Source organism: Betta splendens, chromosome 9 (genome assembly GCF_900634795.4).
Source record: "Betta splendens chromosome 9, fBetSpl5.4, whole genome shotgun sequence".
NCBI lineage: Eukaryota > Metazoa > Chordata > Actinopteri > Anabantiformes > Osphronemidae > Betta > Betta splendens.
Window position 1 is genome coordinate 14,047,835 of NC_040889.2, and position 23,295 is coordinate 14,071,129.

Sequence of the window (23,295 nt, forward strand, 5' to 3'; positions counted from 1 at the left end):
CAGAAATTAATATAATCTGTGATGCAGTCTGTTAGTCCATCAATGTCCTCCCCATGAGGTTCACAGAGAGCCTCCCATACACAGTAAATTCCATAATTTCTTATATTTTGCAGTTTACAATATGTTTCTTTAGGACGTTAGCTCAAATATTATCTCCGTTGTTCACTAGAGTGTGCGATCGCAACATTGTTACTGTAAGTATCGCACGAATCATGAACCTGGAAGTAATGATGGAGGAGGAGAGGGATAAAGGTGAAGGAGTTAAGTGACATGTTGACCAGTAGAGGCGCTGATAAACGACTTGTTTTCATCTTCCTGAAATCATCGGGTCTGATTAAGAGAATTTGAAAAGTAACTGGAATCCTGTAGCTGGCAGCAATGTAAGAATTTTGCATGTCAGCTGCCGTAAAACTCAAGAGAGAGAGAGAGAGAGAAAGAAAGACGAAGAAGAAGTGAAAGGAAGACTGTTCACGGAAGAAGAAGAAGAAGAAGAAGGGGGAGGAGGCTGTTCACAGAAGAAGAAGGAAGGCTGTTCGGCGCCATATTTAATACTGAAGCTAGCTAGCGTTAGCTGTTTACAAACCTAAACTTTCAACTTGAGTCGGAAACCAAAATCAAATCGTCAACGTAAACGAAAATGAATGTCGTAGATCACGTACGGGACATGGCTGCCTCTGGCCTTCACTCCAATGTCAGGATACTCAGCAGTTTGTTGTTGACCATGAGTAATAACAACCCGTAAGTAATGTCAGAGCGGGGGTCCGTCTATTTCACGAGGGGTTTTCCCATAGACTAGCTATGTGCTCTCAGCGTGTGATAGCAGACCAACGCAAATGGTCACATTTAATAATATGAATGCTTAGTTAAAAATGAATAGACGCAGAACAGTTATTTAATAATAACAACGTTCATAGATTCATATTACACCGAACTGTGTATTCCAAGACATAGTCATGTACAGAGTTAACGGTTCCTGCTGCAATGTTTTGTCCTTCTGTAGTTGTGTCACTTAAAGTAACGTAACATTTGGTATGAAACTGTGATAATAAAACCTTAGTCTTCATGCAAACTCGTTTGATTGCTTTAAACAAAAATCATTTTTCTGTCAGGTTTCGTTTGGACTAATCGTAGAATGTTTTCTGTTTATATCGTTTTTCTCCCTGTTTACGTTGCCTGAACAACATTCAACTTAACTTTAACTAATTCATACCCTTATCACAAGTTCAACCGCGAGATGATTTTGTGTGTTATGTTTAGGCTCACTGCGTTTATGTCTTTTTGATTCAAGTGAGCTGTTCTCACCAGCCCAGAAGTACCAGCTTCTGGTTTATCATGCTGATGCCATCTTCCATGATAAGGAATATCGTAATGCTGCCTGCAAATACAGCATGGCACTGCAGCAGAAGAAGGTGCTCAGCAAAACATCTAAAGTCCGTACCTCTGCTGGGGGAGCAGCATCCAACATACAGGCACAGGTTTGTTGTAATCCATGTTAGTGTTGTCTCCTTGCTGCTTCACTAGAGACCGTAACAGAACACTAAAGTAGTTAAAGCTTCAATTACACTAAACTCCCTATTGATGTGGTAGCACGTGTTTCCTAAAACCTCAACTTTGTTGATATTGTGATAGCATTTACTGCTGCAGGTTTATCTCAATATCATTCAATACAATGCAAAAGATTGTGGATTGATTGGTTGATTGCTAACATAAAAATACTAAATGTCTTTCAGAGTTTGCCATCAGAAATTGAAGTTAAATACAAGATAGCTGAATGCTACACCATCTTGAAACTGGACAAAGATGCTATTGCAGTGCTTGATGGGATTCCATCTAGACAGAGGACTCCAAAGGTAGGCTGCCACTCTCCTGGATTTTGTAAATAACTCATTTAGCATAAACTGATGTTTAACACTGTTTCTTTCCTGTCTCAGATCAACATGATGCTAGCTAACCTGTACAGGAAAGCTGGTCAAGAGCGCTCTGCTGTGACGAGCTATAAAGAGGTTCTGAGACAATGTCCTCTTGCTCTGGATGCCATCATTGGTATGTACTTTCATTGTACCCGCAACATTTAACCTAGGTATTAAGTATTTTTTCAAAAAATAGCTTGAGAAAAGTCAAGTTGTTCTCTTAGCATTTTTAATTCTACCAGCTCATAGCTCATAATTTCTTTAGAAATTGGTCCATGTTTAAAGTAGAATCATTTTACAATTTCAACAAAGAATACATAACCCAGCACAGCAGGGTGTTTCAGCAACAAGATCTTAAAGCACAGATGAATAAGGCAAATCAGGTTCAAGAATAATGGACTGTGTAGTAAGTTGGGCCATCAACTGCTGGCAGTAGTCACTGTATGGGAATTGTCGAGTAGTAGAAATCTAATAATGAATATAAAAATATATATACATTAAAAATGTATCCATTAAAGCGCTGTCTCTGTAATCTATCTTTACCGCTAAATCGTTAACCTAAACCTAAATTAAACTTTATTTTTTTGTGCTAGGACTTCTTTCTCTCTCAGTCAAAGGGGCTGAAGTGGCATCCATGACTATGGATGTGATCCAGAGCATCCCAAACCTGGACTGGCTCTCTGTTTGGATTAAAGCATATGCCTTCATACATGCAGGGGACAATCAAAGAGCCATTAACACCATTTGGTGAGCACAGCATTCTGTTGCCTTGTTTTTTCCACCAAGTGGCTGGATGTGCTGACTCACAAAACAAATGATTTTGTCTATTCCCTCTTCGTCCTGTCACAGCTCTCTAGAGAAAAAGTCCTTGCTGCGGGACAATGTGGACCTCTTGGTGAGCCTGGCAGATGTGTACTTCAGAGCGGGGGACACCAAAAACGCCATCCTCAAATTTGAACAAGCCCAGATGCTGGACCCTTACCTTATTAAAGGTGTGCTGCACCACAAGAGCAGTATTGATTTCTTTACTGAAGCACCTTAATCAAACAACCTATTTTGCAGCTGAACTTGTGCGGTGGGATTCTTCCCACAGTCCAAGACAGGACTTACTTACACAAATGTGTAAATTTAGTGTTTGCTTTAAGGCTTGTACTAAATCGGAAACGCTACTGACAGGCATAAAACAGACATTATTCTAGCAGCTATGTAGTGCAAAGTCTAGGTACTGTCAGATTAGGTGGGTGTTGCCTAAGAGTAGAGGAAATACTTACCATGCTTTCTGTCTTGAATGCAGTTCTTTGAAAACTGGAGTTTAGTAATACGTTGACAGACATTGTCCTCAGAAACCCAATGTTTTCATGCAGGAATGGATGTTTATGGCTACCTGATGGCCCGTGAGGGTCACCTGGAGGATGTTGAGGTCCTGGGAGGACGATTATTCAATATATCAGACCAACATGCTGAACCCTGGGTGATCTCTGGGTAAGTGTTGGAGTGAACTGCATTTACTTGAGACAAATGCAATTTTAAGATCACTGTTCTTCAGAAGTAGTAAATGTTTTTTTTAAGTAAATAAGTTTATGGTTTAATTGTTTTGCATTTGTTCAGTTGCCACAGCTTTTATAGCAAGCGTTACTCCAGAGCCTTGTACTTGGGAGCGAAGGCCATTCAGCTGAACAGTAACAGTGTGCAGGCTCTCCTTCTGAAAGGGGCAGCACTAAGAAACATGGGTCGAGTTCAGGAGGCCATCATCCACTTCAGAGAGGCCATGCGCCTGGCACCCTGTCGACTCGACTGCTATGAAGGTATTATTATGTTTTTAATATGTCAAAGGATTTTATTTTATTTAATGCTTTTACTGATATATTTTAATTTTTTTGTCTTTCAGGTCTGATCGACTGTTACCTAGCATCCAATGGCATTCGAGAGGCTATGGGGATGGCTAATAACATCTATAAAACTTTGGGAGCCAATGCACAGACTCTGACCATACTGGCTACAGTTTGTCTTGAAGACCCTGTAACTCAGGAAAAAGCCAAAACTTTACTAGACAAAGCTCTCGCCCAGAGACCTGACTACACAAAAGCTGTGGTTAAAAAGGCAGAACTGCTGAGTACGTACAACAATTTACCCCAAAAAAGAAATTTGATGTATGCGTTGAAATTAAATTGTTTTTACTTAAAAGTTCCCTTTTATTGTAAAGGTCGAGAGCAGAAATATGAAGAAGGAATCACTCTTCTCCGGAATGCTCTGGCCAATCAAAGTGATTGTGTCTTGCATAGAATGCTGGGAGATTTTCTGGTTGCTGTCAATGATTATCAAGAAGCTATGGATCAGTATAGCATAGCACTAAGGTAAGGTCAATAAGTTTCATTTCTAGTAATGGCAAGTAAATGTGTGGTTGTGTTATTAAAGCAAAGTCTGTGTTGTTTTTTGTTTGCAAATTATGTGTGTCTGTTTTCTTTCCTAAGCCTGGATCCCAATGATCAGAAGTCTTTAGAAGGCATGCAGAAGATGGAGAAGGAGGAAAGTCCCACCGATGCCACGGTGGAGTTGGACGGGGACGACATGGAGGGCAGTGGAGAGGACGGAGACCTGGAGGGCAGTGACAGTGAAGCAGCGCAGTGGGCTGATCAGGAACAGTGGTTTGGCATGCAGTGACCACGGCTTATTCAAGGCTGCCTGTGCAGTGCCACCGTCTGACACACATCAGCCTGTAGAACGCCTTCAGCCAGGGCCATCAGACGGGACGAGGGGGCACGCTGCTCCACACCCATCACACCATCACGGGGTTAAAATCATGCAACTCTGCCAACTTTTAGGACAATGTTTGCGGTTCAGCTACAGAAAGACTCCAGACCTAATAAAAATGTAGTGTAGCCCTGAACACCGGGTATTTTTGATCTAATGGCATAGTCTCTTAAGAGCCACCTCATCATGGAGCCTATTGGGATTTGTTTGCTTATCTACAGCTGTGCATTACAGCCTTTACTGAATCCATAATTATTCATTTCTATGATGCCACTGTGGCTGTTTTCTCTTCTTTCCTGTAGGTGTGTATTTTAAATATTTGCAGAATGTCAGTAGATTCAAAAGGATTTGGTTTTGGTTATGTTTGAGGGTCAGTTTGCAGGAGGTAAGATGACGCCCTTGGTTGAAACTGACCATAGGCTGTTGTCACAGGTCACAGTCACATGGTGTGATGGGTCATTTTTTTAGGCCAAAAGTGTCTGAAAGTGTCTGTGATGTTACAAGAGAGACTGGAAAAGCTTTGACATTTTGGTTTGTTTGAGCCATAGAAAGTAAATTATAGATGTCATCCCACAGGGAGTCTATGGAAAACAATGTAAAAACAATTGTGCTGCTCTTAAATGTGTCAGTTTTATTCTCAAATGTTTGCCTTGTAATATACGTGGTTGTTTTTGCATTTTGTCTTGAGCTGCCTTTGTGAAAATAAGAACTAATTTGACTCATTCCTAGGTTTGCAAGCATTACCCATTTCAAGACAAATGTTTGTAGTATTTTGTACATATTTATAAAGTGTAAAATAAACGATTAAACAGACTTGAATGTGCTTGGCTGGTTATGGAACTCAAATATTTTAACAACGCCGGAAAAAGCAGGTTAATTCAATGTATGACAGTTTTATTTACCTGAAACCAAAGTTCACGTGATGCCATTGTACAATCATCTCTAAAAATACAGTACAGCAGTTTGGCAACAAACGCCAGCAGAGGAACTGCCCGTCATTCCTGATAAAACATATGCATCACTGCACGTCCAACTTCCCAGATACAGCAAAATCTGCTTCACACATGTTGCATGTCTCGTTTGGAACGTTGCACGTTTGGTTTTTAAATATCCATAAAAGTATTTCCTTAGGAAAGATGAGCAGTTTTTAGCTTATTTAACATCTGTTCTAATGTGATGATCGACTGTTCTATTTGTCAGTACTATACATTGTTACTCGTCTGGTAAAACAGGTTGCTGACTCAGCTGACATGCACCATGGAATACTGTACATTTTACTGTACACAGTACACTAAGAATTTGTCTTTTAATCTAAGGCTCTTCATGCAGTGGGATGGAAAGCCTGATGAGCTGGGATTGGCTAGTTTTCACCAGACATATTTATGGATGTTCTGTAAAAAGGATGAACCAAGAGCTCCTGACTTCATATTACTTAACTGACGTGCAGCTCTTTTAAGATGTGCTGCCCAAAACACACATGCACAACACAAAACCAAACCAAAGTTCCTGAAAGGAATTTATAGTAGATGTAGTTACTTGGCCTTTGCTGCAAAGAAAAAGAGAAGAACAATCAAATCAACAGGAAGAGGAATCACAGAAAGTAGAAGCACACAAGAAGCAAATATTTCAACTTCAGCAGTAGTTCTGTTTCTAACAGAGCATAAAAGGCCATGCTATAGAACAAAATGCAGCTATAGAAAGGCATAGGAATAAAAGAGAACACCGTGCCATTTAATGCTGAGGGGGCACCTAAATGTCTACCAGCTGCCAGTCTACAGTCAGAAATAACTGGTACCAGTGGCGCTGTCAAATTAAAATGCAAAACACTCATATCAGTCAGTCAGCAGCTGCCCGGCACTTTGTGACATCGAAGGCATTTCTAAACAAACTCAAAAGCCTTGTTATCATTATTATCAACTTCTGTTTAGTAATGTACCACTAAAAAGCATAACAAACAGAACTAGTCCTATTACAACCACGAGGAGGTGTTATTGCTGTCATTGTCATGAGTAATGACAGACTGCTGTGTGAAGGAATAAGAGGGTGCTGGTAGCTGCATGCAGGACGACGTGCACTGAAAGCATTGGAGGAAACAACGGTTACTGTAGCTTTGAATCGAAACAACTCTTGTGTACTGACTGGCCTGGTGTTACTGGAGCAGGCACACACAAAGATTATGACCATGCTAGTCTGCCAGCTGACTAGTAAACTAGTAAGAACTCATGGAGCAGTTTGAAAGGAAATCTAGAGATCGTACTGTGTTCTATATACAGATATGCACTCGTCTAATGACCTCCAAGTCTTTCAGAGGTCTCAGTCAATGTTGTGCTGAATTGAGAAAACTAATAGTTTGGTGGTGTTTTTTTACATATTCAAGTACAGTATGTGCACATTTTACATACATTATAAAGATCACTTTAATTAGGAGACAAGATATCTGAAAAACTCAACTTAAAAAAAACTAAATCACAACCAGGGTGTGTTTCAAGTAAACAAATTTAACAGGTTGTATCAAAATTATTTTTGAAACAAACTGGTAACATTTGTTCGTAAAAATGACAAAAACACTAAAAAACACAAAAATGTGCGTGACGGCTTTGTCTGTTCTGTAAAGCAAACTTAAGTCAACACTCAAACCGTTAATGTGAAATACAGATGGGTAGTGGTGGTCATATTAACAGCCCTGAGGTAGCTGTGTTCTGCCTAATGCAGAAAATAATGAATGAGATGCAAGGAGCTCAAAAATTACTATAGCGTTTCATGCTAGGGCAAATACAGTCAGGACGTTACCCAAACAATTGCTATTATTTGGTCCATACAATCATATCCTCTTCGTACCCAGCGCCCCCACATCTTTCCCGAATTACAAAATATTAGTTATTATAAAATAGTGTAAATTCTCTGTACAACTTAACACAGCTTAGACACCATGGACATTGCTAACTGTTCAAAATGGGAGATTGAAGGAGAAAAAGCATGGTGGTCAATTTAAACGAACAGACATGTCAGTCAAAGTCATTAAAATATGACTAATCCACACCCACCCCCACCCAAAACACGCAGTGATGAAAGGGTCTTAAATACAAGAGACCTTGACAGTTTTATAGACTGTCAGAGCGGGTGAAAGGGTTGAGTGTTCCACGTTGATGTAACTGTGTTAGATGTGTGTGTATGTGTGTGTTAATGTCCACTTCACACCGGTGTGCAGGGAGGGTGGTGTAATTGAGTCAGTCAGTGCCACAGCATGGAGGCCACGTTAGAGTCGGTGCTGTAGATCCACAGCACCAGGGGCAGGGATATGGCCACAAAAGGCCAGGAGATGCCCTTGGCACATGCAGACACAGAGCAGCCTTTGCTGGCCGCTTTCTCCAGCTGTTTACCAAATTCCAAGTTGTTCCTGGCCAAAAACTTTAGCAGCTCGTCCAGCAGGATGACAGGCAGGGAGATTTTCAGCACCATCATCCACTGTGTTGTGTCCAAGGGGGTGATCTGGAAGATGACCTGGGAGCAAGAGTTGGAACACAGCTGTCAATCATGCTTAACTTTCCACATTCTACCTTCAAATGGTGCTGTTGTAATGAAAAACTAGCAAATAATAAGCCATTCATGAATACATTAACAATATTTGATTTCAGGCCTATTTGCTGCATATCATAACCCACTTTTTCCATCACCGTTACCATTATCCACCATTTCCTTTACTGGGGGTCAAAAAGTGACCCATAACACTTAAACTCAAAATGTCCCATGCAGTCAGCAGCTAAACAACAGGCAGCAAGCTCAATTCTCAGTTTTGTTTAATGATCTTACAAAATCATTGCTGAATAAAATGCTGTGTACACTCACAGGCAGAGGCTCCACATAGAGGATGAGGAAGTGGAGGGACATTGAGAGGCAGATGGCCCCTAGCAGCCAAATGTTCTCCCAGGGGGGCATACGAAGCAGGGACTGGTTCTCTGATAGACTGAACAGAGAGAACAAAACAGGTGATTCACTGTTACGATTTGCCCTTCATCTTTGGAATCAAATAGATCCTTGCATAAGACCTTGTCCACCCTTAAAAGGCACTTACCTGTTCAGGGCATTGCACATCTCAATAGTGACTAGCACTGACAAGGCCATGGTCATGGGGTAAGGTGACTCAAACACGTGGCAGTCCAGGCCATCAAACTCTGGGTTGTCTGGGGCACACTGGAGAAAGTGGCTCTGTGGGGGGAGGTAGAGGAGTGAGGGGGAGGCAGAGAAATGAAAGAAAAATCTTATTCAGCCTGTCAGACCTACCAGCTGGTACAGAGTGATCTGAGGTCCATCCTCGGAGACCGTAAACCACCAGGCAGCAGCTCCAACTGTGGCTGCACCCACGTACCCTAGGAGCCAAGAAATCAAAATAAAATCTTTATTAAACAGAGAACATCTCAGCAAATGACATTAGGCACTGTTTCAAAATGCAATATTCCAGTGACCTCCAATGGCTAAGTATCTGAAGAAGAGCCAGCCAGAGATGAGGGGTTCCTTGGCGTTGCGGGGAGGCTTCTCCATGATGTCCAAATCTGGCGGGTTAAAGCCAAGGGCAGTGGCAGGGAGGCCGTCTGTTACCAAGTTGACCCAGAGCAGCTGGACTGGGATCAGAGCCTCAGGAAAACCCAGCGCAGCAGTCAAAAAGATGCTGATGAGCAAGAAATGACTCCAGTTAGGAAAAGTCGAAACATCAGGAAAGCAGGTTTCATCCATCCTCAAATGATAAAAACTCACCAGACAACCTCTCCCACATTGGAGGAGATAAGATATCTGATGAACTGCTTCATGTTATTGTAAATAGCTCTGCCCTCTTCAACGGCAGCCACAATGGAGGAGAAGTTGTCATCGGCAAGGACCATCTCCGAGGCAGATTTGGCCACGGCGGTACCAGAGCCCATGGCGATGCCGATCTCCGCTTTCTTCAGGGCCGGGGCGTCATTCACTCCATCACCTGTCTGTAGACATTTTGTTGTAGTGAGTAGAAAGCCACACAATGAAGATGATATTTACACAATCACCTTATTATTCTATAAGTGGTGACACATCAAGGCCCACATTAAAAAAAATATGAATTACTTGAAGTAATTGCTCAACTTCATACCATTGCAGTGACCTCATCAAATCCTTGAAGGTACTCTACGATCTTGGATTTGTGGGAGGGCTCAACACGGGCAAAACAGCGAGCATGAGTCACAGCCTCCCGCTGGGCGTGGGCCGATAGTTCGTCAAACTCTCGGCCGGTGAAGGCCATGTGCTCGATGTCGTCCTCTTCAGTGAGGATGCCGATGCGGCGGCAGATCGCCACGGCTGTGCCCTTGTTGTCACCAGTGATCATGATGACGCGGATGCCGGCCTGACGGCACAGCATGATGGAAGCAGCCACCTCTTGTCTGGGAGGGTCCAACATGCCAACACAGCCCACAAAGGTCAGGTCGGACTGAAAGCAAAGACAGAAAGACGTGACCGACTGGCCATGAAAACCAGTGCACAGCAAATATGCAAAGGGATTAACACACATTTAAGAAGTACCAGTAAATATTTACCTCGTACTCAGAGAATTTGGAGGTCTCAGACAGGACCATCTCATCTATTTTGGGAGGACTGTCTCGTGTGGCCAAAGCCAGGCATCTCAGGGTGTCACGACCTGTCCCATACTCACGGATCACAGACATGATCTTTTCCTTGATGCTTTTATTGAGGGGAACCTTGCTGTTGCCAACTCTGACATGAGTGCATCTCTCAATAACACCCTCTGGAGCCCCCTATGAGGTGGAAGAAGGATAGAGAAATCATATTTATAACAAAATAGACAGAATCAAAGGCGAAGCAATCAGTGAGTGCTTGAAACATGTTCCTTCCAGTGTACCTTAACAAACATTTTCCCAATAGATGAGCGGGACTTGTTGGGGGTGCAATAGACGGACATAGACTTTCTGTCCCTGGAGAACTCTAGTGTGCACTCCTTCCTCATCAGCTGCTTGATCACCTGTTCAGATGGAGGGAGTGTGAGAAAACCCTGCTAAGTAAGGGAAGAGGAAATGAGCAGACGAGGGAGTCGCTGTCACTCACTGAGTTGCAGGCGTTTGCTCTGTCAATCTTGGACAGGTTGTGAACTTCCGTGTCAAACACATTCATCTTTTCCACGAGACAAGTTAGGGCCGTCTCTGTGGCCTCACCGACCTTTTCGTAAACTCCCTTTACCTGGGATCAAAAATGTCCACATTCACATTTCAAGTCTTGGAGGTGTTTTGGGGACGTGTTAGTTGTGACAATAGTCAAAGTAGACTTGGATTCTTTAATACACAATTATAGTATTTGGATGTTATGTATTGTACCTACATAATCCTAAAATGTGCAAACATGGAAGAGAGCTGCAAGATTGCACAACCCATTTACTGAATGCATAAAAATGTGATGTGTTCGTAGGATTATTATGTATTGTGTGTGACTGTCTCACACAAATGATATTAAAAGAGCCATTTTTCAGACCTCATTGAAATCCAGGGAGGAGTCGTTACACAGGGCACAGATGGTGGCCAGTTCAACCAAGGCATCATATTGGGAGCACTTCACTGGTTTACCATCCTGGTAGCTGGGGACAGGTGTAAAGTATTGACCTGTGAGTGTTTGTAACCATAACCACATCCAGCAAACTGAATACCCTCTAGAGTCTAAAAAATTAGTGGTTTTATCTAATTAGAAAATCAGCTGTGAAGCACTCACACTTCCCCTTCAGGTGCATAGGTAGAACCTGTGACTGTGAATTCCGACAGAGAGCAGCTGTCACCTTCAGCTTTGTTGATGATGAACATCTGGAAAACGGACAAAAACAAATTAATTTAATATCAAACTGTTTGCTGATACAGCAGGTGGCAGCAGAAACCATAGAACACCCAAGTGGAGCCCTAGATGAGAGTTCTCTCTCTCTTTTGGTGTATATTCAGGGACTAGATGATGATGGACTGACTAGTGAGTCCACTGCCTAATGTCAGGACAGGAGGTTTATTTTCTTGTTTATCGTACAAGTGACATAAACTGGATTTACAATCAAAGTGTATCAAAGAGAGGATCTGTTTTGAAATGTAATATGAATGTATTTACACAAACAAATAAATCCACACACACAGGTGTTGCCTACGTTAGAACATGGGTATTTACCAGTACTTAGCAAGGGTGGGTGTAAATGTTCTCTTAATTTAGTATCTTAATATACATGTTGCTGAGATCCACTGTAACTCACTGAAGTAGCAGTTATTGCATCCCTGTAGAGCTTTTTAAATGCCCAGTACAAATCACAGACCTAACGATTGGTTGGATTGATCTGTCAACTAATGTCACAAACATAATTAAAATGTTACGTGAAAAGTTATCTTAATGTTGAGCTAAGACATCAGGGTGCTACTCACAGACACGCTGCGTTGCAGATATGTGACGCAAGGTCAGTTATGCAACAGCAGCACTGCAAGTCACCTAACAACTTGCTGGAGATTAAAGGAGTGGCAGTAAATTGCCTCCTTTCGAAGAAACCTGGATGCTGTTCCTCCATAAGGAGGAACACTCCCACTCTATTCTCTCAGACATTAATGTCTCTTTATCCATGCTATGACAACAAAAAAGACAAAGCAGCAGGAACAAAACAATGTACTTATTGTTAACGAGTGTGTGCGCGACTCACTCTGCACACAGACATCTGGTTAGTTGTCAAGGTTCCCGTCTTGTCTGAGCAAATGACAGAGGTGCAGCCCAGGGTCTCAACAGATGGCAGGCTGCGGACGATGGCATTCTTCTTAGCCATGCGGCGAGTGCCTAGGGCCAGGCAGGTAGTGATGACGGCAGGAAGACCCTCAGGGATGGCAGCCACAGCCAGCGCCACAGCGATCTTGAAGTAGTACACGGCCCCTCGGATCCAGGAGCCGCCGTGGACGGGGTCGTTGAAGTGACCAATGTTAATGATCCAAACAGCAATGCAGATGAGGGAGATGACCTTGGACAGCTGCTCCCCAAACTCATCCAACTTCTGCTGCAGGGGTGTCTTCTCCTGCTCTGTGGCAGCCATCTCGTCACGGATCTTACCGATCTCTGTGTTGACACCGGTGGCCACGACTACACCCACGGCCTTTCCAGCTGCAATGTTGGTGCCCTGAAACAACAAGTAGACATGTTGGTTCAAGTATGTCTAATAATGCTGCTTCAAAGAACAACTGGAGCACGTTTTTCCAGCTGGTTGTGAGAAGCTAAACATACATAAAAGGGAAGGACCTAAGTTGAATGTGTAGGAGCATGTGCAGACTGTAACTTACAGAGAAAAGCATGTTCTTCTTGTCCTGATTGACAGCACGTGGGTCAGGCACAGGGTCGGTATGTTTAATGACAGAGACAGACTCTCCTAGAACGTGAGAGCATCATGTGAAATGAGTTTGCATTAATCTCTAAAAATCTAATCTATTAATTAAAACAGGGCCAACCAATAGTAAATATATTTTAATTCAGAAACGCACACTACACAGGGATGCCATCTGAGTTCATAATGCAGTTTACGTGATCATTAAACCGCAGTTCTTAAATTTTAAATAGGTTTATCCACTACTTAAGTTGGCTTTCAAACAGAGACAGAGTCTACAGCGGAACTTGAAGCTAAAATTATTAAGGAAGGGGCCATAACTGGAAAAGCATTAATGTGGAAAAAATGTATACCTTTTTAAAGTGATTGCTTAAGGATTTATAGTAATAGATTTTTCATTTATATCTGCTTATCTGAAGCTGTACTAAACAGGTTTCTGTAGGATTAATATATATATAGAATAAAATATACAGAAAAAAACATGTAAGCTGTAAATTCAAACCATAAATAAAAATATGAACAAATTATAAAATTAAAAACTAAACTGATAAAATTGGCTGCAAGGCCATCAGCAAATGTCTTACCAGTCAGGATTGACTGATCCACCCTCAGCGTTGTTGATTTGATTGAACAGATTCGGATGTCAGCCGGTACCTTGTCTCCAACTGCAAGCGAGCACAGCGGAGCCAAAACACTCAATCAAACAGCAGTAAAAAAAGGCACAGAAGAATCTATTTGTAATAAGATACTTCAAGGAATTTTAAATCAAGCCAGAAAAATTCTGCGTTAATATCTGAGTAGAATAAACAATTAAACTGTCACAATGTTTCACAATAAATGAATGCAATGCAGATGCAAATGTAGGCTGGAGGCTGGATGTGTATAAGGCAGCTAAATGAAGATTCAGCAGATGAGATGTAGTCTATAATCTGCAGGGAGAAAATAATCATTAGTGCAAACTAAACCGATGTGGCGCCGCTCATTATAGGCTGGTTTGCTGTGCCACACAGGAGCATTGCTGCCATCGCTATAGGGAGAAAGGAAAAGAAAGGAAGTGGAAGAGAAAAAGGACTTGTGAGCCTTAAAAGGCTCGTCTCAAAGGAAAAGGCCAATTTGGCTCCATCGCAATTGCAGTGACCCAATTCAGCTTCCTAATGGTACATAAAGGCAATGAAAACTGGGGAAATGGCTCAGGCTATGGCACAGTTCCATGGTCATATAGGCCCATAGTCACAAGTGCAAACTACACTGCATTGTTAGTAAAGACTCCTACAAAACGATGGAACACACTCTCCACGACATCCTAACAAAAGTACGGGGAAAGCGAACAGAACATGAAAACACAGTGGGAGTAAAAACTCAATGAGCAGGAAAAGAATTGGACAAAATGTACCAAAGACTGAGGGAAAGACACACTGTAACCTAAACCCCGGGCAACCTTCAGCAAAGGGAGGGAAGCATAGCAACGAGACCCACAGCACAAGCAGCCAAAAATGGGTAAAGCATTTTATTAGGTTCCCTGATCGGGTTTAAATGTGGCCGTGTGATGGCAGCGGTTTCCTCATCACTAGCACAAGAAGAGACGGGACAGACACTGGCCCTTAGACCCTCTGCACCGCTTTAGAAGCTCTACACGCTTCAACTACACGTTACTACAACGTGTAACCTTATTTCTACATTATGAGGCAACCACATATTCACTATTTCCCGATTTACATACAGCATCAGAACAAACTCAAAGAAGCTCAGTATCGGCATGCTGATCTGTCAGCATCTGGACAGACTGAGAAACAGACAGAGAGAATTCCTCCTAATGACTTGGCCATTTACCATTTGAATCTGAAACAGGCAAATGGGTTTATCATAAAAACAATGTAAACCCATAAAACAACAAGAATGCAGGTCACTTCTTCAGGGTTGTATCCATAATAAATGCACATTGCAGGTGAGCTAGAAAACAAATTCTTATCTGTATTCTTATTACAAAGAGTGATCCAATCCCTGCAAGAAAAAGGAATTAGCCATAGCTTGGCCACAGGAAGAAAATAAACCAGTTCATCATATGAGGCCAAAAGCCTTTAGTGTCACATTCCACATGGTTATATAATACTTCCTGGGCTATGTCATTAGTTTTATTAAAGTTCTTCCAAGAGGAGTGCTGAGCCAGAAACAAATCATCTAACAATAGTGCTTGTTGACGCTCTCATTTAAAGAAGACCGTGTTCACTAAGTGACACTGAATTTGATCTGCGGCTGTGTTACACGGCAGACTTGCTCTGAATAAGTTGGCTTATACATCATCTATCCCTTTGTGTCAACATCCTACTTTGTAGTAGATCAAGCATCTCCTCAGGCACAACCACTATTTCGTCTCTGCTCTGACAAACAGGTCATATAGTCCAAAAGTTAACAGTGAGCAAAGCGCAGCCCTGGTCACACATCAGGACCCGTGTGACTCCCAAAGGTGCCTTTTAAAACAGACCCCGGGAGCTGCCAGCGTTTGCTGGCACCGGCCCTGCCGTGTGCTGGGGGGTGGCGTGTTGCTCAGCGGGCCAGCCAGTAGATTACATGTGCTGATGGCAGCCCAACAAAACAAACTGGCCTCCTGTCATGTTCAGGTGGCCATTTCAGAAGAGTCAACGAGCGAATCATCCTGCACATTTCAAATGCAGCTCCTACTTAGAACAGCTGAATTTACATATGTAAATGCATCTTTTTCCCTCTGTGTTACCTATGCAGAATCTACATCACCATGAGTCAGCACAAACATTATAGAAGTCCAACTTATGTTATAATTGCATTCTGGTGTGCATTAAAAATGGACACAGCTAACTAATTTTTATGCAAATGCACGTAACTTTGAGGTCAATCCTGATCTATGGCCTCAGTAACGTAAGAACCTTCTTTAGAAGTCTGCTTTGCCTCAATCTTAAACAATCAAACTCATCGAGCCTCCATGTAACACAGAACTGCAGTAGTGGAATATTCAGGGTTGAACGCTGACCTCTCACTGTCCAGCACGGATTCCCTGACGTCAAACCCACAATACGATGTCGGGTGAACACACGCCGCCTCATTGTACTAATCAAATAGCGATCTGTACTGTTTGGTTTGCTTCTCTGCAGGACTTAATTTCAGATTCTGCCTTTCTGAAGGCTGTCTTCCTGGTTGGAAAGATGAACTCACTCCTCTCTATCTTGCTGACAAGTCCTGGACCTTTGCCAAAGACAGTCCCTCAGCGACAACAGATACTTGCCAGACCACATTAAATGCCACATACTATCCGTGGTGTCTGGAATTTTGGAGGAGGGTGCGGGTGCTGATGGGTAGGGTCACTGTGCATTGAGCATGGCAGGGTGGGACAGTTATCCACAAAGCATCTCCCTATAAGGTCATCTCTGTCCAACACAATGAGAGCAGATGAGAGATCCTCCCCTGTATACTGCCCCCCCCACAAGCCCCCGTCACCACCAGACTCAACTTCACAGGCAGCACAGAACAAACCCGCTGAGAGCTCCACTGCTCTGAGAAAAGGCCAGCATTCAAATCAACAAGCTCAGAGTACAGCGTGGGCCATGTTTCGACAAATCTGGAAGTGGATGCAACTAAAAAAAATCCCTGTGTCCCCCATCTCATCTAGCCAACATCAGTATCAAGGGATTGGTAAAGGCTATTATATATTATATAAAGACATATTAATTGGAATCAATCAAAGGTTAGTTTTGGCTGTAAATTGAAGCCATGAACACACACAAAACAAACACTACTACAAAGAGAACCCTGGGCATTCAATAATCTAGTGTGATAAAAGTCGAGAAGGTACATTATTTCTATGAAACTGAGCCACTGTGAAGCTGATGAGTGCGAGTAGGAGGCAGCGTTCAGAGGAGAGCAGCACAGATTGGCTGCAGGCTATTCTTCTCATGGCTGAGGCAGCTGCAGAGGGCTCATCTCCATGTCTTTTACCTCAGCTCAGCAGCCGGCCAGTATCTGCGTCAGAACAGGCACCTCCCCTGAACGGCAGGGGTCACTTTGTGGCTTCACAAAAATATACCACGTAAAGAGGGACCTCTAAAGCACAGCATTCACACATTTGGGAAGAAAGCTGTAACCGGTGAGCTTCTCAGGACGGGAGGATTATGTGCCTGGCTTCACTCTTTGCTTGGCTGCATTTTTGAATATGCCTTAAATTGCTGACAGTGAAAGGCCTCGAGGTACCATCATCAGAGGGTTTTAAATAACTAGGTCTGTAATATGCAGGAGGGGAGAGCATCACGCTCACCAGCTTCTCTTTTAACTTGTTCCAAATAAGTAGACTATGGCTGCACATTTTCATTGGAGCTCAGAATATAAAGCAACATTGACACAAAGCCAGTTACAAATCACCAAATTATAAGCAGTAAATAAAACAAAAAAACTAGAATCTAATTTCTTGTTCTTCTCTGGTGTATTTGACCTTGTGGAGGTCACTGAGGAGTCTTGCTGCTGCCTCTGTAGCACTGCTCCCCATAGCAGGATGGGAGGGGCTTGCATAGGGCGGAACCAGACACCTGTCATCTTCAACGACTGTCGCTGCCTCTATAAATACTGCATTCCATATTCTAAATGGCTTATGACAGCCAAAAGCTATAACTATGAACACCAAAACAGCACAGCACTGAAGTGGCTTAAGGTTAAACTGAGTATCAAGAAAATGCTGGTGTTTCAAGGACTTCGGCATTCCTGTCCATTCCTCTGTGGAAATATGTGCATGTGCTGTGGGGGAACCTGCATTTAAATAAAGGCTTCACATCATCAGGGTTTCAGCAGCTGAAATACGCTGACTTGTCCTCAGCAGGATGAATCACTCCAGGGCTTAGTCCACAGACGGCACGAGGGGGGGGGTAAGGGTACAGGGTGAGCTGCAGGGTTGCTGTAATAGTACGATCCTTGACAGAGTTCAAAGTAGACAGATAGACAGAGAAAAAAGTTGTAGCAAAGGTAAATAGGAGCCTTTCTAAACACACCACTCCTTCAGGTGGAGTCACCTCTGAACAGAGACCTGGTGACTGGGAAGGTTACAGGTTGGGCTTGTGCTAAATGTGGATTTGACAGAGCTGAACCCTGGTGAGGAGCTTTACAGCAAAACAAACTAGTCTTAATAAACCTGCTGTAACAACACCTGAACCCTGATGCTCAAGTGAGAGAGTGAAGAAAACCTACCCGCGACCTCCACAATGTCACCGGGCACTATGTCTCTGGCCTTGATCCTCTGCACAGTTTTTCGGTCCTGCCGGTAAACTTTCCCCATCTCAGGCTCATACTCCTTAAGCGCCTCGATGGCATCCTCAGCATTACGTTCCTGGGGAGGTGAAAATGAGACCGGCTCTGATAATGTCACATAAAGTGGGATGTGTTTGTTCTCGCCTCTCAGACTAAATGGGCTGACGACATAAGCCTTTGAGGAGGATTTTAGTTGGGTTTTATTGGAGACATTTAGGTGTTGGCTGTATGGAAATGGACACACAAATCTCCTGCCTCTTGACAGTTTCCAATTTTATACTTTCCCAGCATCTTCAGCAGTTATCAGCAAGAAAAAAAATCACTCAGAGCAGACTGCCCACACATTATTTAAATAAATAAGTCAACCTCATACTGTATGTAAGCACCAAAGCCTGCTGGTGGCAACTGACAGGCTGCTCCTCTCTTTTAGAATTTTCTGTAAAACAAACTTCCGACACACAGGATCCACGCTGTTTATTTAAGTAGCCAGTGAGATAGAGGATGGAAATGTAAAAACCAGCAAATCACAGATGTGTTAGAACAGATTCACGCCTACATCTTTAACCGGTATTAGACACTAGATCACAACCAGTTTAGCCACGATCAGTTCTCTAATATCTGGCTGAATTGTACATACATACATATTACTCTGAAATTCACTTTTTGTTTTGCAATCAAACTGTGAACATGTGTGTTGTCTATATCATCATAATGTTGCAGTGTGTGTGTTCAACGTGATGAATGCAGGAAATGTATCATTTTACTAAGTAAAGACTAAAATAAAGGCACATTAAATGTAGTCAATCAAATCTGCGCTGCAGAGGCACACACGAGGAGTTAGGGTCTAAATATACTGACTTGCCAAAATGGTAAAATTGCTCACCTGCCACACTCCGACGATGGCATTGGCTATAAGAATGAGTAAGATTACAAAAGGCTCCACGAAGGCTGTAATGGTTTCTTCTCCCTCCTCAAACCAGGCCAAGACCTGATAACCGAAACACAGACAAGATTATTTATTTATTTTATATTTACAGAACAAGTGTTTGATTAGAAGAAAGTGCTTCAGTAGATGAAAACAGGCTGTATCTTTGCATTTAAATTGACTGGTTAGACAGGTTGTTATCCAGTTATTTAAGGAAAGTGGCAGCAGTGCTTTCATTTCAGGGTTTAAGTGAAGCTTGGTTTCAAAGGCAAAGACAGTTAATGGTAATGGTCATCCCACATGTTCCATTTATTATACATAAACCCTACATATGTTACGCCTGCTCTCATACAAGCAAACATTTTTAACCTGTGAGGACCTCAAGCTCCTTTATGTTATACTGTACCATCTGACCACTGATCCAGTCTTTATGTAATTGCATAGTAATTCTAGATTTTGTTGAAGCACTTTCTGATACTGAGGTGTTAGATGTGTTTTAAGTGTAAACTTCACAATGGCGTCCGTGTAAAAATACGGCTCAATAGCAGCGTCTGTCTGGATGTTATAACACGTGGCCTGAGACAGCTCTGAGGCTTTCACAAAGTAAAGATTGTCTATATCACAGCTTCAGATAACATCTCATCAACTACAGATGAATCCAGCTTTTTAATCACGTCATGTATGTATTTCAATACAGAGGGAGTGTCATTCGGACTGTCAGCCTCAAACTGACTTATTCAAACACACCTAACACAAACATGAACGTCAGTCTTTAGATTAACTCCTGAGAACTTGCAGGGGATTTTTTTGCTGTTGACTTATTGAGAATGCCTCAAGCGCATATCAAAGAATGGCATTTAATGGCAAAGGTTCAGTTTATAATTAAATGGGCGTAAACACTGAGATCGAGAGCCCTCCCCCTCAGGGCGAGAGCCCAAATTTGGTCTAGAGTAACGTTCCACCGTCAGACAGCAGCCGCTGACACCTCTGTATCACCTGACTGGAAACTACACACTACACAACGGCGGACACACGTGCATACACATGCAAATACGCATGCTTAGATACCTAGATGTGCAAAAGATTAGCCTGCTGTCAATGGAGGTAGTGCACATTAAATTAAAAACACACAATCAAGAAATTTACACAATGCTATAGAATAAATCTAACATTGCACATATACTTTAATTATTACTGGTTAAGTTACTTGAAGTTACTGGTTTCATGGCTCACTGTTTATGTTTTATTAATTGCTTGGGTCTGTAATGCAAAAAGTACAGTCATTGTTAAATAAATAATTATAGTGTTATATAATGTGACGTTGCTTGAAAAATGTTTAATTTGGCTTTTGAATGGAACGCTGAAAGGCAACCCTGTCGTCAAACGTTTATCTGTCTTGCATAAATGTCAGCGTCCTGGACAAGACTGGGGAGAGTCAGCAGCCATGCCTGATGACTCAAATGTCTTACTTGGCATGTGGTGATAGCAGCTCAGCGCTGCTACTGCTGTTGTCACCATTCCTCAGATGGGTCGCAGGCCTTCTCAGCTGTTTAGGCCGCCAGAATGAGTTTAACCCCAGCTGGGTTACACAAGCTCAAAGTGTTCACACTCCTGTGCTATGCGTTGCATAAACTGTACCCTGCTATTCATTACACTGGGATTAAGAACAATCCAATGTGCAGTTTCACTTCACCAAAACGTGTGTCAATCAGAGGTGGAGAGAACGTTGTGTGTGGGCCGCAGTAACATGTCTCGCCTCACATTGTTTTTGGGATAGCTCATCTCCCTCACAGTATGACTGAGAATGAGAATCACTTCCATCAACAGGTCAGAACATTGAATTAATTTATAATGTTGCCTCAAATTTTGGGTTTTCTGTTAAATGAGGTCAGAACGTCTACATGCAAAACTCAGCACCTTCCCCAACACTGTGTCGCATCAAACAGCACAAAAACAAACTGAGTGTCGTACTTACAAACGATATACACGCAGCCAGCAGAAGAATTCGAACAAGTAAATCCTCAAACTGTTCAAGGACAAGCGCCCATAAAGACTTCCCTAAAAAACAGAGAGTTGGTTAAAAAGAATTCAGCACAGGAACTGGACATGAAAACAACAGCAGTGAGAAGATGAGCCGCTACCTTCTTCTGCTGGTAACTCTGAGCGTGGAGACAAGGATCGACCCAGGAGTGTCCAAGAAAACAGAGAAGAAGAGTGAGTTCAAGCACAAACACACAACAGCCACACGTTCTCTCGGTTCCAGGTTGTCAATGGGAACCGACTCTTGTGTTAGTTTTCTAATACATGTACCATGTTCCAGTTTCAGTTGTGATTTTGTAATGGTTTAGTCATACAGCGATGCAGTGGAGGTGTGTGAAAATGTCTGACCCTGCGACATGAACCAGATCCCATTCAGTCGTCTGGTTTGTAGTTCTAACAACACACAGTACGAAGGAATCAAATGCTGGTGGATAAAAATCCGCCATGCTCTCTCACATTAATTTACGAGACATTAGAATGCAACCAGCTGCTTTGGCCTGAGAATAGAGAGATTAATGTCGAGGAAGCTCCACCAAAATATCAAAACCTCCAAAGACAAACGTCGTCTGAGTTACATTTGCTCCCACTGAGCCGACGCTCGACAACGGCACGACGTCCGCCGCCTATGACTAAGTGCTTACAGCGTTAGACACGGGAAACCCTCGCGGTACCCAGTGATGACGTCAGCCAAGACCGCTCCAGCACCGGCCGGCGGTCATGACTTTTAGTCCACACTGAGCATTTCTCCCACACATGACACCCCCACGGTGTGCGGCGGATTAAGGTCTGAACCGTCGTACCGTTCAAGCCCCATCTCTCCTTCTGTCGCTTCACCTCGTCCAGGGAAAGTCCTGTGCTTTCGTTGACGTTGAAATAACTGTAAACTTCTTCCACACTCTTCGTGTGCGCGTTCTCCATGGCGGACGGACGGACGGACGGCTCCTTCACGCGCACCACTTTGCCCGGAACACTGTTACACTGTCAAACACACACCGACTCTTCAAAACTATCACCACTTTCCCGCAGACGAGGACTTTAGCAACTGCGCGCCGCGCGTGAACGTCGGTGGCCGTCGACAGCGATTGGCCGCGGTCTATCGCGTCTTCCTGGACCCCGGTGGGATGTCCTTCGCGCGAATTACAGAGGAATTACGAGCTGGGTTCAGTTCCTCCCCCGCTCGCGTCGTGGGCGTCCTCGTGTCCCCTGAAAATGGTGGCAGCGTGTCTGCAGCAGAGGGAGGACCGCATTCAGCCCGTCCGGTGCTCCGGTGCGCTACCGTGCCGTGGCCTGCCTCACCGTGGCGCAGTTCTCTATGGCCCCGCGCGCTCCTGCCCGCGTGCTTTTATCAAAGCGCCGCGCCGCCGTCCCTCTCTCTCCCCCCACGCGGCATGTGGACTCATATCATTGGACGAGCGCCGCGAGCCACGCTCGAACCATGGAGACGCTGCAAACACAGGAAGTAGCGAGGACATGGGAGCTGGTCTTCAACTCGGTCTTGCGCAACGCAACATAAACCGCAACCATTTGCATTTTAGTGCCCCTTTCCGCTCAGCGTCCACGGTAGCGGGTTTAGTGTGGTCGGCTGGTGGTGCTGCCGTGACGAGACTAGACAATGATAGACCTGGAAGATGTCCAGTGACGTCAGGACAATTGTAAATTAACATTGTATGTAAGCAATGAAAATACTGTACAGTCACTTCGGCTTCCGTACAAAGAATTCCGATGTTCCTTTACTAGAGATGTGTAAATGTTCAGTCTGAGGCCGGACACACAAAAGATACACAAAATTACAAAAATAGGGCCAAAGACATACTTGTATTTCAAACATAAAGTGTAAAAAAACCCATCTCCATAACAGCTTTAAAGGAAGAGACGCGTGTGACCAACTTCACTTTAGGGGTATCACTATCAGATGTTTTACAGGCCCAGCGAGCGCCATCTGTTAACACGTCTTAATAAGGTCCCCAAGAAGCACAAGGTATTGCAACAATGACAACACAGCGGTGTCTCTGGACATGAAGCTGCCTTTTAAAATGCACACTTGATCG

At 43.2% G+C, this 23,295-nt stretch overlaps 2 protein-coding genes across 3 annotated transcripts; one reads left to right on the plus strand and one right to left on the minus strand.

Annotated features, from left to right (window-relative positions):
- Positions 1–476: 476 nt before the first annotated feature.
- On the plus strand, positions 477–5,474 carry anapc7 (anaphase promoting complex subunit 7). The gene is made up of 11 exons (XM_029161817.3): positions 477–738; positions 1,289–1,475; positions 1,731–1,850; positions 1,932–2,043; positions 2,504–2,657; positions 2,760–2,902; positions 3,275–3,392; positions 3,519–3,715; positions 3,799–4,023; positions 4,114–4,264; positions 4,382–5,474. The coding sequence occupies exons 1-11, from the start codon at positions 638–640 to the stop codon at positions 4,569–4,571; spliced, it is 1,698 nt and encodes a 565-aa protein (XP_029017650.1). The 5' UTR covers positions 477–637; the 3' UTR covers positions 4,572–5,474.
- A 64-nt stretch (positions 5,475–5,538) lies between these two features.
- atp2a2a (ATPase sarcoplasmic/endoplasmic reticulum Ca2+ transporting 2a) lies at positions 5,539–22,707 on the minus strand. Of its 2 annotated transcripts, XM_029161816.3 has the most exons (21): positions 22,048–22,707; positions 21,349–21,366; positions 21,183–21,265; positions 19,166–19,270; positions 18,223–18,361; positions 13,605–13,685; positions 12,980–13,065; positions 12,355–12,819; positions 11,403–11,491; positions 11,169–11,271; positions 10,749–10,880; positions 10,546–10,665; positions 10,223–10,441; positions 9,781–10,116; positions 9,414–9,634; positions 9,125–9,327; positions 8,943–9,028; positions 8,734–8,867; positions 8,508–8,625; positions 8,042–8,162; positions 5,539–6,207 (listed from the first exon to the last, which is right to left on the minus strand). In XM_029161816.3, the coding sequence occupies exons 1-21, from the start codon at positions 22,163–22,165 to the stop codon at positions 6,194–6,196; spliced, it is 2,991 nt and encodes a 996-aa protein (XP_029017649.1). In that variant the 5' UTR covers positions 22,166–22,707; the 3' UTR covers positions 5,539–6,193. The 2 variants fall into 2 exon arrangements, with proteins under 2 accessions (XP_029017649.1, XP_029017648.1); XM_029161815.3 differs by having other exon boundaries at positions 5,539–8,162; positions 22,048–22,704.
- Positions 22,708–23,295: the final 588 nt, after the last annotated feature.